General features: G+C 28.1%; 3 protein-coding genes across 3 annotated transcripts; all 3 read right to left on the bottom strand.

The window, feature by feature from the left end:
* Nucleotides 1-267: 267 nt before the first annotated feature.
* LOC145750298 (3'-5' exoribonuclease 1-like) lies at nucleotides 268-3,411 on the bottom strand. The gene is made up of 6 exons (XM_082566296.1): nucleotides 3,216-3,411; nucleotides 2,812-3,016; nucleotides 2,297-2,490; nucleotides 1,657-1,771; nucleotides 1,118-1,255; nucleotides 268-667 (listed from the first exon to the last, which is right to left on the bottom strand). The coding sequence occupies exons 1-6, from the start codon at nucleotides 3,365-3,367 to the stop codon at nucleotides 455-457; spliced, it is 1,017 nt and encodes a 338-aa protein (XP_082422422.1). The 5' UTR covers nucleotides 3,368-3,411; the 3' UTR covers nucleotides 268-454.
* A 578-nt stretch (nucleotides 3,412-3,989) lies between these two features.
* Nucleotides 3,990-6,226, bottom strand: LOC145750009 (E3 ubiquitin-protein ligase COP1-like). Its single transcript, XM_082565915.1, has one exon. The coding sequence runs from the start codon at nucleotides 6,125-6,127 to the stop codon at nucleotides 4,166-4,168; it is 1,962 nt and encodes a 653-aa protein (XP_082422041.1). The 5' UTR covers nucleotides 6,128-6,226; the 3' UTR covers nucleotides 3,990-4,165.
* Nucleotides 6,227-6,867: 641 nt separating this feature from the next.
* LOC145751409 (solute carrier family 75 member 1-like) lies at nucleotides 6,868-12,391 on the bottom strand. Its single transcript, XM_082567541.1, has 11 exons — nucleotides 12,312-12,391; nucleotides 12,054-12,239; nucleotides 11,732-11,828; nucleotides 11,392-11,654; nucleotides 10,929-11,117; nucleotides 10,519-10,621; nucleotides 10,254-10,347; nucleotides 9,952-10,075; nucleotides 9,139-9,229; nucleotides 8,652-8,699; nucleotides 6,868-8,091 (listed from the first exon to the last, which is right to left on the bottom strand). The coding sequence occupies exons 2-11, from the start codon at nucleotides 12,198-12,200 to the stop codon at nucleotides 7,889-7,891; spliced, it is 1,359 nt and encodes a 452-aa protein (XP_082423667.1). The 5' UTR covers nucleotides 12,201-12,239; nucleotides 12,312-12,391; the 3' UTR covers nucleotides 6,868-7,888.
* Nucleotides 12,392-16,174: the final 3,783 nt, after the last annotated feature.

Below are 16,174 nucleotides of genomic sequence, written 5' to 3'. Positions count from 1 at the left end.
GGGGTTGTGATAAAACGCGACAACTGCCATAGCTATGGGCATCTTTTATATTTTTGTGACTTTATTGCTATTAACTTAAACTGTACCTTTGTTTGACATTCCCCTATAAATATGTAATTAGTATTATACACTGTTTGCCTTAACTTCTTTACTTTTAGCAATTGCGCTATAGTGTCAATATTAGATTTTTAGAAATATATATGGATTTTAAATGTTTTTTTTTAGCAAAAAGGCTATTAAACTAATTAGTTAAACCAATTATTTACAATTCATTATGTTTATTAAAAACATAGATTTATTTCCATTTAAAAAATAAAATCCGAAAAAATTAGAAATCAACAAAAAACAATTGATTTAAAAATGCATAAAATTGCAATATTACATAATTTATTTGCTATAAATTTATTTTTAAATCACTAAAATGCAAAAAAAAACAATATTAAAAAACAAAAAGTTAATTAAAAGAAGAAGGGGAGTCATCACTATTAATTTTCAAATCTTGCAAATTTTTAGTTATTTCGTTATCATCCTTATCTACTTGAAAAACATTATCTTCGTTTGATGGTATTTGCATTTCTTTACTGTTTGTGGAATTTAAACAAGAAATTAATTCTCTTTCCTTCTCAGAAATATTTTCCAGTTTGCCTGCGCGAAGTCGTTCGTTTACCTGAACATAAATCATAAAAATTGTTTATATTAATTCTTATTTATCTCCTAAATATAATAAAGCATCAACATTTTATCTTATTAAGAAAATGAGTTATAGTTTTAATACAATAAAAATAAATTAAAATTGGCATGCAAAAAAAATTAAAATTTAAAAAATAAAGAACTCTAGTCTATCCAACATATTACAAATTAAAAAAATTCTAACTACAATTTTATCTTAAAACTTTTCAACAAAAATAGAACCTAGTCTAGCAAAGCAAAAAAATACAATATACATCATAAAGGCAAAAAAATATAAAAAAAATCTATTAGTCAAAAGCATGTTTTTTTTATACTGACCAAAACAAAATAATTCTACATTTACAGTGAACAGACTTTTATAAAATGGGACCCAAACCTTTACATATATATTAAAAAAACATAGCAATTAAACCAAAAATCCCAAAACCTGAAACTGGGCTCCATCTTGCAACATTCTGATGACAATTCGGGCAAAGTTCTTGGCATCATCAAAACCACAATGATGTCTTCCTTCAAACTCTAAACCAATGTTTGACAACATGTCCATCATGCGAGGTCTTTTTAACTTAAAAATAAAAAATAAATAAGTTGAATTTTTATTTAAAAATTTCTTAACACAAAACCGTGACATCATAGCCTGTATACAGGGCAGTTACAACCAGTTTGCAGATTTACTATTTTATCATTTCTTTTATTAAAACTAGTTTTATTTAACGCAGTTTGATTTAAAAAAATTAACTATTGCAATAAACTATAGAACAAATATAAAATGAAAGTCAGGAGGCTATAATCAATCATTAACCTTATAAAAGTAAAACTTTATATTATATACTCAGTCAGGTTTGTATTTTACTATCATGTTAAATTCCAGCAATAAAATAACCCTTTTTTTGGTACTATATGCGTCAAGCAATTGATAAAAAATAAACATAATATTGCCAAACATGCTTTTTAAGTGTTGAATACCTTATAAAAGTTTCCATATACTTTCTTTAGATTGATCCACTTTTTGGCCCACTTTGGAAATTTGACTTCTGACAAACAACATTGTATGTTGAGAAACCTACTAAAATCCCAAGACCTATAATATATTATATGAAAAATTACTGGCTTATGATAGTCCATACTATGTAAGTATGTTTAATGAATGGTTAATGCTACACAAATATTATAATCTTTTGTAGTGTAAATTACTAAAATAATAACCGGCAGCGTGGTGTAGTGGTAAGAACACTTGCTAAACCACCATGAGGTCGTGGGTTCAATCCCCATTGATCTCATGCTGTAGCATCCTTGAGTAAGGCGCTATAAACGGTATAAACTCCTGCTGAGCCAGCACTTAATAAGCAGCATAATTACTGGACAATTATAGTCTCTATAATATCCCAAACTGCTACAGGCAACTCGAGACTGGGTCAGAGTAACTTATGTTACTCTATGTTTAAGTCGCACATTCTTTCCCACATCGAGGATAAAGATATATACAAAAAAAAAAAAAAAAAAAAAATTAACAACATAAATTAAAATAAATATTTTTTAAAAATAAAAATTTTTGTTATAAAAACAATCTTTATTTTTTTATTTTCTAGTCAGTAAATTTTCTTACCCATCTGTGACGAAGGCACACTGTCGCGGGGTCAATAGGTCATGACCCTTTAACCATGATTCAAAATTATTCAACACAACAGGAAATTCGTTAGCCTCGTCTACTTGAGATTGTTGAATACCGGTAAGTTTTACACAAAAATCTGATAATTTGAGATTTAATGTTGGTTTACAGTAACTCTGAAATGTGTCCTTCTGTAAATTAAAATTTTTTTTGGGTTACCACTTTGTAGGTTGAATTCTTAATAAATTTCACATTATCTTGCTAGGATTACTACAGGTATTTAGACATTAAAATGGCTTGTTGTTCTTTTAAAATGGGTTCCTTAGTATAACTGGTATGTTATTGTAAATACCATATAGACTCTAAAGCTTTTTTATCAACTAAATTATCCAGGTTTGGACTTTTTAGGTATGAACTTGCAAATATGCATATCTATGTAACATAATCTTGAATATTTTTTCTTCCAAAACATAATTTTCATATTTATTAATTTAAAGCAAATAATTTCTTACTATTTCAAATGTTTTAGTATCAACCAACATAGCAGGAAACTCGATGATTTCGTGCAAATATTCGGCCTCGTTATTTTTCTCACACGTTGCCTCAAAATCAACAACAACAAGGTAGGGATAACATTGACCAACATCAGGTTTTAACTTCAACTTTTTCTTCTTGTAATAGTTTTTTAGTCGGCGTTGTAATACCTCTTTGACACCCCTAAAAGTAAATACAGTATTTTATAGGCAAATTAAATAAAAAAAAATATTTTCTACAATTTAATAAGAAATTATGACTAAATTATCCTGCTTTAAATAAAAAGATAAACCTTTATTTTTAAGGATTTCAATAAAAATATACTGTTTTTTATCACAAATTTACAAAAAAATAAAAATCAAAAACTTGGCATATAAATTACTTGTTGCTCAAGTTTACAGAGGAAAGGTAGGATTGCAACTCAGCTTTATTCATTCTGTTTATATCTCCGTTTATCCTCGCAATTGCATGGTAAACGGGATCGATCACTTTGTCGTCATCTTCCTTCCTCTGCTTCACATATTTTCGCGGCATTTTTTTTTTAAATTTAAAAATCAAAATATTTTTTAAATCCTTAAAAAAATGTTAACAAAGTAAGCATAGGAACATAACAAAATATAAAAAATGTTTGACAAATAAATTTAACTAAATGTAACAAATTATGAATGAACTTTTTTAAAAAATCGATTATGTAAAGGCTCAAATTAAGTTTACTCCTTATAAGTTTTTTAACAAAAATTTTAACAAAAGCATTATTATATATACCCTTTTTTTTAAATATTTTGCAAATGTTGGTAACATATTTTTAACAAAAACATCAGTTATATGAAAATTATTGGTATGGTGTAAGCATCAATTAGTAAGTTTAATCATAAAAAGTAACAGATAAAATATATATGTCAGTGAAATTATTTAAGTAGCCTTTAAGAGTTGAATTTAGTAGTGGTTTTAATAGATTAGTAAGGTTAACATTAAGCACCAAGTTATATTAATATGAGGACAATATAAGGAAGCTATAATTTGGCCTATTCAAAATACAACAAACTGAAAAGAAAATTGATTTGCAACTTTTGTAGGAAAAAGAGTTGCAACTTTAGTTAAGTATGAAAACTGTAAAAATGTTGTGTAATAATATAAAAAAACTTTATAAATTTAATAAAATAAATTTAAAAATTGAATTTAAATATATATAATAAATATTAAGAGATTATATAACAAAAACGCTGTTTAGAGTGATTAAATACATCAAAAAAAATTTAGGCAAGTAAATTTTCCAAATTCTAAATCTTTCCAAGAAATTCAGTTACAAAAAGCTAAGATAAACTTTAAATTTCAAATGAGTTCCAGTATTTTAATAGTACCTTGGCTGTTTGCTGCAGCCAAAACGTTAGAGCTACCTCTCCAAGCCACTGCACTTACAAATTCACTGCTTTCGTCGTCGTTTTGATCCCGATCTAACACACTTTTAACAACGTTGAATTTGTAAGTTAACAGAGATTTAGAAAGTCCCTTGTAATAAACATACAGTGAGTTATTCTCACTACCACATGCAACATAATCCCCGTTTGTTGCAAGTCCGACAAAGTTTTTGTCGTTTGTGTGCCCACGAAAAGATCTCACGAAAGGTGGGGATTTTGTTTTCCACAGACGAAGTTCGCTGTCCGTCGAAGCAGACACAATTTCTTCTTTTGATACAAATTTTGCATAAGAGACTGCTTTTTTATGGCCACGAAACACAGCAAGTGCTTTCTTAGTGTTACGAATATCATAATAATGTACAAAATGGTCAGCACCTCCAAATGCAAGGTGAAATGCTGTGTGTGGGTTGAACTGAACACAACAAACGTTTGCTTTAGCTTCGATACAAGCTACTGAGTGCTGCATATCACAAGACCATAACTTTACTTTAGCATCGTCAGACCCCGATGCCAGTAAACGTGGATCAACTGTGTTAAAATCAACACTCCAACATCGCTTTTCATGTTCCTGGAACACTCTTTGTTTTTGGCCTGTAAATGCATCCCATAATATCACAGAGCCTTCGTAATCACTGCTGCCTAGCCACGATTTATGATAATGACTCCAACTTATACAAGAAATTTTTGAGTTACATGCCATTTGAACTACTGGGCAATTAATTCCATCTACTGCATTGCTAACAACTGATTCATAATCATAGACTTTAATTTTTTTCGTGACACCAGCCACTGCGAAATAGTCACAATCTTTGTCAAAGTCAATACTTGACACAATGCTAGACTGGTTGAGAACGTCACTTGCATAACTCAGTGAAGCTACAGATCGTATCGAAGAATACTGAGTAAAACTTCGAAGTTTATTACTGAAATTAGAAAGTAATTCAGCACTTCGTTCTTCAACTGGTGCCAACTCACTCATCCGAGTATTATAATAACACTGTTGCAGGTCATCAAAATGTGCATGTAATTTACAGCGCCGTTTCGCCAAAGTCCGATGCATTGCACATTCATCTAATTTACTCTTTTGCGACATGTTGTTAAAGGTTTCACTGCCATTAGAAGTTTCAGATGATGTTGAGACAACACTGTCTCCATTTTCGATCTTAACACTTGTTGGTTTCGGTACAAGTTGCTCTTTTTTGGCAAGTATTGGGTTGTTGTGGGGAACAACTGACATTTCGTCATTTGATGTCGATTCTAAAGCACTTTCAACTCTCGATATATCAGTTTCAACAACAGATAATTCTTGCCGTATCTTCTCGAGAGCTGCTTGTTTTTTCTTTCGTAACTCAGACAAAAATTCTAATAACACTTGGTTGTTGGCTGACGAGCTATCTTGCATTATTTTCTTTCGTTTTTCCTGTAAAAGCTTCAACATTTGGTCGAGATCTGTTAAATGTAAATCGCTTTCGTCAGCTGCTAAAAACGATTGCCATTCCCACAATCGACAATCTATTTTCATCCTTTTTGAAGTGGACATCATTTCTTCCATTTTCTTTTTTTGTTTTTGAATCAAATCGTTGAGTAAAAAATTGGGATAAATTTCGTCCTTGTTTTTTAACAAAGTGCTACATTTAACACACTTATTACTAACATCCAAGCTTCTCTTAAGACATGAAAAGCAAAATGTGTGGCCACATTTTGTCATGTAGGCCTCCTCGATTAAATTAAAACAAATCGGGCAAATAAAGTCATGGTTGATGTCGCGATAGGTTCCTAGAACAGTTGGGTTTATTTTCTTTGAGTTCGAATCTGTTGCAGTTATTTTTAAAGACGTTCCACTTGATGAGCGCTTCATCATTTTATTCTTTATCATAGAAAATCGAAATATCCAATTCTTGCAGCCAGTTTCACAGGCCAACAGTTGTAAAAATCACATTTAAATATTATTTGAAAAAAACATATTTTTTTTTAAATTATAATTGTCTAGAAACACAAACAGACGAAGTTTTATTAAATTAAAAAATTAACAATTTCTAAAAAAATTTTTACACCGTTAATTTGTTTTATTGCCATCAGTTTCTACCAAAAATCCTTTTTGCCCTTAATTGTAAATTCAATAGGTTAGCGACCAAGTCATTATGGCGCTTTGCCTGACCCGACAGCCTGAATGAATGACTAACAGTATTTAAGTTTAACTATGCCGGGCTTACACATAGAAACAAAACAATTAATAACTAATCACTATGTCATATACTTTATAAAAGATAATCGAAAATGTTTTTTTATTTAACCTAACGTTTTAAACAGCCAAAGTCTACCTGCAACACGAAATTAACCTACCTTTATATGCAAAACTAATGAAAACCAACTGAGCGAAAACGATAACGCATTGCACAATTATTATGGTCAGAAAACATGTGTTATCACCTTAAATTATCTGATGTCACATACCACAAAATTAAAAAAAAAATGATGGCACCTGGCATGTAAAAAAATTTAAAAAATAGCTTAAATTTCTGACGACTTGACGTAGCCTTATAAATATATTCATGATAAAATATTTTTTATTTTTTAATAAATACATTTTTTTTTAATAAAAATTTTATTTTTTTAATTTTATTAAATCCATGTCTACATTTAAAGTACATCCAAAGTAATAAAAGTAAATCGATTTGATCTTAAAAAATAATAATACAAAATTTAAAACAGAAGGAATGTTAAACTATGAGCACAATGTACCATTATGATTAGTGTAAATGATGCAAATAAAAATATATATTTCAAGCCGCAAGTGAAGTTGGTGTGTATATTTGTAAAACTTGTATATTTCTGCATATTTTTAGAACATGATTAAACTACGATACACTATTAGATATGACACTGTAACTACTTGGTTAAAAATGCAATTAAAGTACAAAATATCGATATGATACACATCAAAAAGGCAAAATGAATAAAAAGTGCACATGTTTTAAAATTTCCTAGTAAAAAGCAGGCAAAATGGGTAAAATAATGATTTGCAAAAGCCAAAATTGTATAAATGTCAATTAAAAGTAACTTAATACAGTTCATTTAGCAAACAAAAATTTAAAAAAAAAAAAAAACTGCTTTAATGCTCCATATTTCAAATAAAAAAAATCTCACATTTTTCCAAAGTTAAAAAAAATCTACATAAAAAATACTTCAATATCCTTAATACAATCAGATAACAGATAATTGTCAAATTTTAACTAACAAACACGAAACTTGACAGGCAGAAAATAGGTTGCATAAATTGATAAAAAAATGACAAAAACTGTAACTTAGTTAAAAACGTTTACATTTTAATAACACGACACATACAATAAAAAAATATTGCCTTTACATAAAGTCTACTTTATAGAAGTATAAATTGAAAATTAGTTAGTAAAAACTACAGAGTAAAATTAATATTAATATTGCTAAAGTACTAATTAGTATAATAACACAAAAATGTTCTAAATAATATACAGAGCAATAAAAAATTTTTTTTACATTTTGCAAATAATGTTTTTTGTTACCTTTTTATATTGATTTATAATTTTTGCAATGATTTACAAAATGTGTAAAGTAGGTTGAAATTTTAATTAAAATTACCTATAATTGATCTCCTAAATTACTCAGTTTTTTTAACACTTGGTACTTGTAATTGTTTTAACAGTAATAGTGGAATAAAAAGTAAGATACCACCAACGATATAGGTTGGGGTTGCACCGACTAACCAATAAGATGTCGCAGCACAAATGGGTCCGGTGGCACGTGCCAGGGCACCAAGTGAACGCAGTATTCCCATGACACGACCCTTTTCTGATTCCAAACCTGTTGTTAAATTTAAATATATAATAAAAGTTTTCATAAATTTTTCTATTAACTAAAAAAGTAAACATTAAAATTTATAAATAATTTGATAACTTTTGTTGAAATCTCCCCAAAAAACACATAAATTTGTGTTTTAGTTTGAAATTTTCTGTGATTAAAATGCTGTTTAAATCAGCATAAAAGCAGAGACAATAAGCTGTTAGTGTGCCAGGAAAAGGAAGCAATAAGACAATTTCCTACACTTTATTTTGCTGCTATATTAATATGTTAATACCGAAAAGATAATTATTAAGAAGTGATTTATCACTAAATGTTTTAAATTAAATATTATAATCAAAAGTGAAGACAAATAACTAAAATTTAGGTAAATTTTATACTAAATACATTTTCTTTTTTGAATAATAGCCAATATGGTCACTGTAAATACAAGCACCATTAAAAAAAGTTCTCTTATATTAATATTGATTTTGTTTAAAACTTTTAAATAAAAAAAAAAATTAAATAAAAAATGCAAAACACTTTTTTTAAAAGTTTTACTGCGAAAAAGTTAAAGTGCTTACCGTGCGATGATGTCAGCGAGGAAATACAAGTCACTACCGAAGCTGCAGCTAAAATAAAAACAAATTGTTAAAATATTTTTTCTTATTTGTAAAATTTTGATTTTAAATAGGTTGTAATCCACTTCTATTGCAACAACTATTAGTTAACATATACCTACACCTTTCGTATGGCTAGTAATTTTAATTTGCAAAAGCCTATCAAGTTAATTGATTTGGAATAATGATTTAATAATGTTTTAAAATTATTTAACGGGATAAAATTAAAATATCAGGTTACTAGTAAAAATAAAATTTATAAAACTATAAAAACTACTTTAAATATAAAAATTGATTTGATATGTTTATATAGTTTATACAAAAAAAAGTTTAAAACCGTAAATTTCCCACATATAGATATAATATATTTACTTGAAACAAAAAATATAAAATATAAAATACAAAGTTTTTGTTGTATGGATAATTTAAAAATTAAGTAAAGTATACTTACCAATTGCAAATAATATAAGACCAGCATAGAGCATCCAACATGATGTAGAAAGACCAACAATCACAAAACCAGGAATTAATATCATTATTCCCTGAAATTATATAAAGGTATTCAAAATGTTATATTTAATCAAATTTTTTGACCACTTATATTTAAATATATACCCTATTTTATTTAAAAATAGCCACGATTTTTGGCAGTGTATTTACAAAAGCTATAGCATGCTTTCTATTTCTTTTTAAAGCAACATTAACCAACATGTACTTAACATTTTAAACTAGAAGCTTTACATTAGTAAGAATTTAAATTCCTAGAAGAATATAAACTATTTTAATTATAAAGGGATTTAATTAGTATATACATATTTTAAATTACAGCTTTAAATAAACTACCAATTCTGAATAGGGAAAGTTAGTGTTTTCTAAAGTATAATACATTTAATTTAAAATAAAAACTACAAATTAAAGTTAACCTAATATGAAAAGTATAATATGTTAAATATTTAATTGCTAATTTGGATGGAAATTTAGAAGATCAATTATCATAATAAGACAGAACTTTATAAGCCTGGGGGATGAATTAAGTAAAAAGGAAAACTTAGTCAAAACAAAGGAAGTTAGTAAGTAAACAAAAATGTTAAATGTTGTGTTTAAGACTTCAGCCCATTTTAAACTTTGTAAAAAAATTTGCCAACAATTTATTTAATTTTTAGAATTTAAGTTACATAAAAAATATATTAAAACATATTATTTTTTTACTTATATTAAAAAAAAATAAAAAAATTTTTTTTCTTGATTTTAGTTCATTAACTACCTGCATGGCAAGTTTCTTTTCTTTTCCTTCCATTTTTCTTCTTATGTAACCTCCTTGTACAGATGCCATTATAAGTCCAAGAAAGGCAAACATTTTACCTTGATCCATTCTCGTAAAAGAAAACCTAAAAAATTTATAGAAATAAAAAAAAATTTTAAAATCAAAAAATTTCTTGTTTTTCTACTCTAGTTTTGTAGTGTTTTGTAAATGATTTTATATTCATAAATTAACCTGTAAATTTAAATTTTTCGTTTTTTGTCATTTAAACTTCATGGTGATTCAAATATAAGTATATTTATTACCTTCTATGTGCAACAAAAGTTAAAGTAAATTCAAGTCCAGAAAATAGAAATAAATACAGAAAATAAACTAGTCCGAGTCTTTGTAATGAAGCCTCTGCAAAACACAATAAATACTTATAAAATCATTCTATAAGAAAAAATTAATATTTTTTTCATACAAAAATAGAATTGTTTTTAAAGGAAATTTTTATGACATCATTATACTGATAAGGATAAATAATACTAAGTTATTGGTAGTTAAAGTTTATTTATAGTATGAAAATACCTTTTTTAGTATTCTTAACAGATTTAACTGCATTAAATTTAAACAAAGCAACTGGGTTCAACAAATGACAGAAATCTTTAAATCCACTCAACACCGATTTTGCCTAAAAATATAAATTATTTAAATTAAAATCATGTCATAATTTGTTCTAAAAATACCAAGTTTTAAAATTTAATTAAAGAGTTTATTGTTATGGCTATTTTAATAACATTTTTAAGACATTTTAAAAAAGACATGCATATAATGTTAATATTGTTTTTGTGTAAACTTAAAAATAGAATTTCGATTGAAAAATTAGTTTTTTCAATAAATGGCCAAACATATATATATGAACACACTACATATCATATAACCTAGTAAATCGAATATTTAATTATTAGCATTGAAAAAAAATATTATTATTTTCTTACCCTTTTTTCGACTGGTAAAGTTTCAGGTAAAGTACGGGCAACATAAATTATATCGATAACAGTAATGACCAGACTGAATAAAGCAGGACCAACATAAAAGTTGGATTGTCCTTCAAAAAGTTTTGTAAACCATGCGCCTATCATTGGCCCAAATACAAAACCAACAGAAAATGCGATTCCAATGACAGCCTAAAAATAAGTTAAGATAGTAAATCAAAATTTGTCATCAAAATTTTGTTCTGTTCTTTATTACTAGAATAGGTTATCACAATAAAAAATAAAGAAATGGGAAGAATGTATATAAATTTGAAAACTGCATGACTATAGGCTCAACACAAAGTTTTAAAAAATATATTTTTTTAAATATTAAACTTGGCACACATTTACTTAACTTTATCTTAATACCAAAACACATTCAGTATATCCAAATAAAATCAGTTGATTTTTTTTAGTTTAAACTTACCATGCCTTTCGAACGTGCTCGAGCAGAAGGTAAATCTGCAATTGACGCTGTACTAATACTGACATTTGCCTCACTAATTCCAGCAACAACACGAGCCAAAATAAACATTGCAAAACTATCTGAAAGGACCCAAATTAAATAAGAAATTACTGAGCCTGATAAAGATGTGAGAATCATGGCTTTTCGTCCGAATCGATCTGATGCCGCGCCAAAAAGGGGAGAATTAAGAAATTGAAGGAATGAAAATATTGATCCGATCATACCTTTAATAAAAAACAAATTTTAAAATATTTATAACAGTAACCATAATTAACCCAATACTAAATCATTAATACCTTACCCCCAAATAACACAGAATTAATATCTTCAGATTCAGGTACTCCTATCATTTGTCGAAACGAAGCAACCCCAGTCTCCATTTTAAGGTACAACCCTCCCTGTCAAAAATTAAATTTTTTAGTTGCTTAAAAATAAATTTCTAAAAATGTAGGGTTAATTTTTAAAAATAACATTTGATTAAAAATATTTAATTTGGTAAAAGCACCAATACACCATAACTGTTTTACACTATTTTAAATAAGTAAATTTTAGTTTTTTTGACAATAATTGAAAGTTGTAATTAATATTTAAAATTTAAAGAAAAAAATTCAAAATTTTAATACCTTGTCATTATGCTTGTAGAATTCTAATAGAGATGGAAACAGTGGCAAAATTACAGTAAATCCAAACAAGTCAATAATTAAGGATATAAACAATGTTTTTAAAACTGTTTTTGTTGTGGCGTCAATTTTTTCCGATTCAGAACCCATTTTTTTATTATTTCATCAACAACAAACCATCTATGAAATCTAATAAAAAAAAGTATATTCTGAGTGATATATGTAATTTTTTTTTTAAATTTAATGTCTGCTAATTTTAACCTGCTAAACGATAACTGTCCATTCTGGAAAGTAGGGCAGTTTTTGACGAGATCTCGTGCGTGCAAGCGTAAAAAATTGCATGACCGCGCGTGCACGCGTACAAAAATTTCCGGTCTAGGCGTGCACGCGTGATTTATGTTTGCGTGCTTTAGGCGCGTGCACATTTTTTTAAGAAACCAGGCGTGCAAAGCGCTAATTCCAGGCGTGCATTTTTTTTAATGAAAAAAATGTCGTGCGTGCCCAGTGCCCTACTTTCCAGACTGGATAACTGTGCTAATAAGGGGCTTAGTTGTTGTTATAAATGAACACTTTTACTGTTTTCAATTTTTTTTTAAATGACAGTAAAAAACATTACCGAACTGAAAATCGAAAATGAAATGTCTGAATGTATAATGACTGAATGACTAAATAATAAAATCATGTTGATAAATATTTTAAATTAAAATAGCAATACTAACAGACTAAAACACAATTCTGGTTAACAGTTAACGACTGTTTTTTACAAGTCAGTTCCAAAAACTAATCGTAACCCTTGCTATTTTTAGAAGAACTAAAAACTTATGTGTCATTTCGTCTTTACGTTTATTTATAGATACGGGATTTTTTTACTATATTTACCATTTACCGCCGATGACGTCACAATGCATTCTTGCGTAAAGTAAAATTTGTTTTGAGGATAAATATTATACACTAATTCATTTTTGTATTCTTTTATTATTTAAAGTAGATTGCGTTACAGTTGTTAAAAATCAATTTGTAAATTTGTTTTTTTGACTTACCAACTTTTAAGAAAAGTTATTTTTAAGCTACAAAATTATAAATAAAAGTATTTAGCTATGCATTTCACCATTTAATTTGGCTAATAGTGTAAAGCCTACGCTATAGTACAGATCACAACCAACTTTTCTATTACAAAAATATAAATATTTACATCGCCCTAATATGATTTGCCTTTAAGAATTTTAAACATTGCGTCTGTAAATTGTTAATCAGTAGGAAGCAATACAAATAAACAATGGATTTATGATCGGCATCTTTTTTACAGGCTAGCAGCTGAAGAAATGCATCTTGTAATAAATATTAAATTTGGAATAAAATCTTAAAGAATTGTTTATAAATATAAATATTTTTTATATTTTAAAAGAGACGCGGTTGTCAATTTTATGTAGATTGAGGTGACATTTTTTGTAGGTTAAAAGATGAAAACAGTTTGTTGGTATTTTTTCGTGATTTTGGTTAGTTTGTTTAGTTTACAAGAAACGAAAGTTCTTAAACCTCCTAACAACTGTAAGTACCAATTATTTATTAAAATAAAATATTTGTTAAAGTTAAAACCTTTACTTAACAGCTAAAACTTTTATTTAGCTTTGTTAAGTAAATTTAGATTGAACAAGAATAAAATACACAATTCATCTCTTTCGAAACCATTAGCACCTCACAACCCATGCCTCGTGGTAAGCAAAACGTTATACTTAAAAAGTTTGTTATATAGAGTACCTTAAAAAACAACAAATTACTATTATTTATTCACCATAACATAAGACCTCTGTTGCCTACAGAACCCGACATAACCTTTGTAATTTAAAATAAAAAAAAACATTTTATTAAACATAAATATGTAACGTTCACCTTTTAATTAATTTATGAAATGTTACAACTTTTATTTTTTTACATTTTCTTGCAATGTAGAATAGAGGGGGCTGCTCACAAGAATGTCAACTATTAAACGATAACACTAGACAATGTACTTGCAGAGAAGGATTTATGCTCTTAAAAGACAAGGTTTCGTGTGTCCTCAACCAAGGTAATATTTTTTTAACAATTAGTTCCTTATTGCCATGTGCCCCCCTTTTTCTTACAACCATTCACATATCATAAATGGTATTAACAATAATGCATTAAACTACCAACTAAAATATGGTACAGTAAACTTTACATGGTTTTGCTTTGACAGTATTATATATTGCAACACTTACCAGTAGAACCAAGACCACAAGATTAAAACTTCCTTATGTTTATGAACAGGACATGCCAAAAAATCTACCGGCATTACATCGTTAATAACATCACCAAAAATTGACATGAAAGGTGTTGGAGTTTTTCTTTTTCTGGTCATCGTTGTGTTTTTTGGCTACCTTGTGGTACGATGTTATATCAAGGTTTGTGGAAAGAAAAAAGTAAAAAAAGAAAAGAAGAAATCAAAAAAGAAATTTGGAGATTATCAAAAATTGCTTGTACAAGATGTTCATGTTGATTAAATAAGATTACTAAAAATATATTTAGTTTTGTCACAAATAACTCGTAAAAAAATCGTTTATTTCTCTAAACTTCAAAACCCATTCGTTTAATAGACAATTAATCCTGTAAAACAAAGCTAGTATACTATATAAGTCCTTAATAAGTATCTGTTTAACTATAGGCTGTTACAACAACTTCAATACTATACAAAGTACTTTATTTTGATAAACAAAACAAACAAATAACGATAATAGATTTGCATCTACAAATTGATAATACTGTTAACAAAAACATACTTATTTATATTAACAAATACAAAAAGGTAATGTAACAAAGATTTCTTGATATAATTAAGCATTTAAATTCGCCATGTAAATTTAGTGGCTGTATTTTGCAAGAAAAATTCACTGTAGCAAAATGTTACAAAAAACATTGCGCATATTTAAGTAGTAAAATACAGATATAAAAAGGCTATAAATCTTTGTTAAGAGTTGTAAATGTTTAACCAGAATATAAAATACTCTTTTTGTAAAGGCCGAAAATACTAATCAAAGATTTCGTAACAAAAAATTTATAAGCCAAGCATGTAAAAAAAACTCTGATAAAAACTTAAAATAAAAAAAATATAAATGCATTTTGCAAAGATATTTTAATATTTCCCAGTTTATGATTTTCACAGGCTACGGTACTGTTTATGCTACTTCTTGCATGTCATAAGTGTGGTTTGTTTGTCAAATTATACATGTCATTTACCACCTTTTTCTTTTTAACCAAGTACTACTTCTTAAATACAACTGTTTCATATCCCGAACTTGGTATTAAGTTTTCACCTTCCATTCCCAAATTGTCGGGTGTATTGTTTGTAGAAGAAAGAGAACTAGTCGCTGAGTTTACAATCTGACCAGACGTTGTCGAGTTGGGGTCTCCTATTGTTTCATAAATATTACTAGCTATTGGGTTTAACGGTACACATGTACTATTTTCTGTGTTCAATTGTCGTTGAATACCCCTATTTTTATTTTGCAAAGTCTGTTGTTGTTCATGTTGTACATATTTGTTGGAATCTGGTATTCGCGCTGGTCGAATTGCTGACGATCGATTGTTTACTTCGTTGTCATGGTTTCTGTTATTACTTTTTCGTCGCAACATTATTATTAAAAACAACAAAAGGGCAATCACTAGCGAAATTATTATGCCAGTTAAAGCACCTGTACTGACACCAGTTTTGGCTGAACTGAAAGTCGGTAAAAAAGTAGTCTCCGCGTTACTTGAAACTGTGTAACTTCTGGTGTAACTACTTGAAATATTACGTATTGGTGTAACTGTTGGAACTGTTTTAGGCTGAAAACACATAAATGGTAATTTTGTGTCATCAGATACGGGATACAGCTGGCATTTTGCAATGTTTTGAAATATTTTAAATACAAGGCTGCGAGTTTCGTTGTTTATGACAACATTTTTTGCTAAGTAGGATGTATACCACTGGTGCAACACTGGTTCGCCATCACCCCGAAAAATATGGGTGTTTTCTCCGCTCGAAATCTTTAGTCGATAAATGTTGTTACAAAAAAGGAGACTCGGCTTATGCTCTACTATATCTCGGAATATTTCGTCACTTGGAATAA

The sequence above is a fragment of the Corella eumyota genome, chromosome 4 (assembly GCF_963082875.1).
Source record: "Corella eumyota chromosome 4, kaCorEumy4.1, whole genome shotgun sequence".
Taxonomy (NCBI): domain Eukaryota; kingdom Metazoa; phylum Chordata; class Ascidiacea; order Phlebobranchia; family Corellidae; genus Corella; species Corella eumyota.
This window is presented reverse-complemented; position numbering and strand designations above follow the sequence as displayed.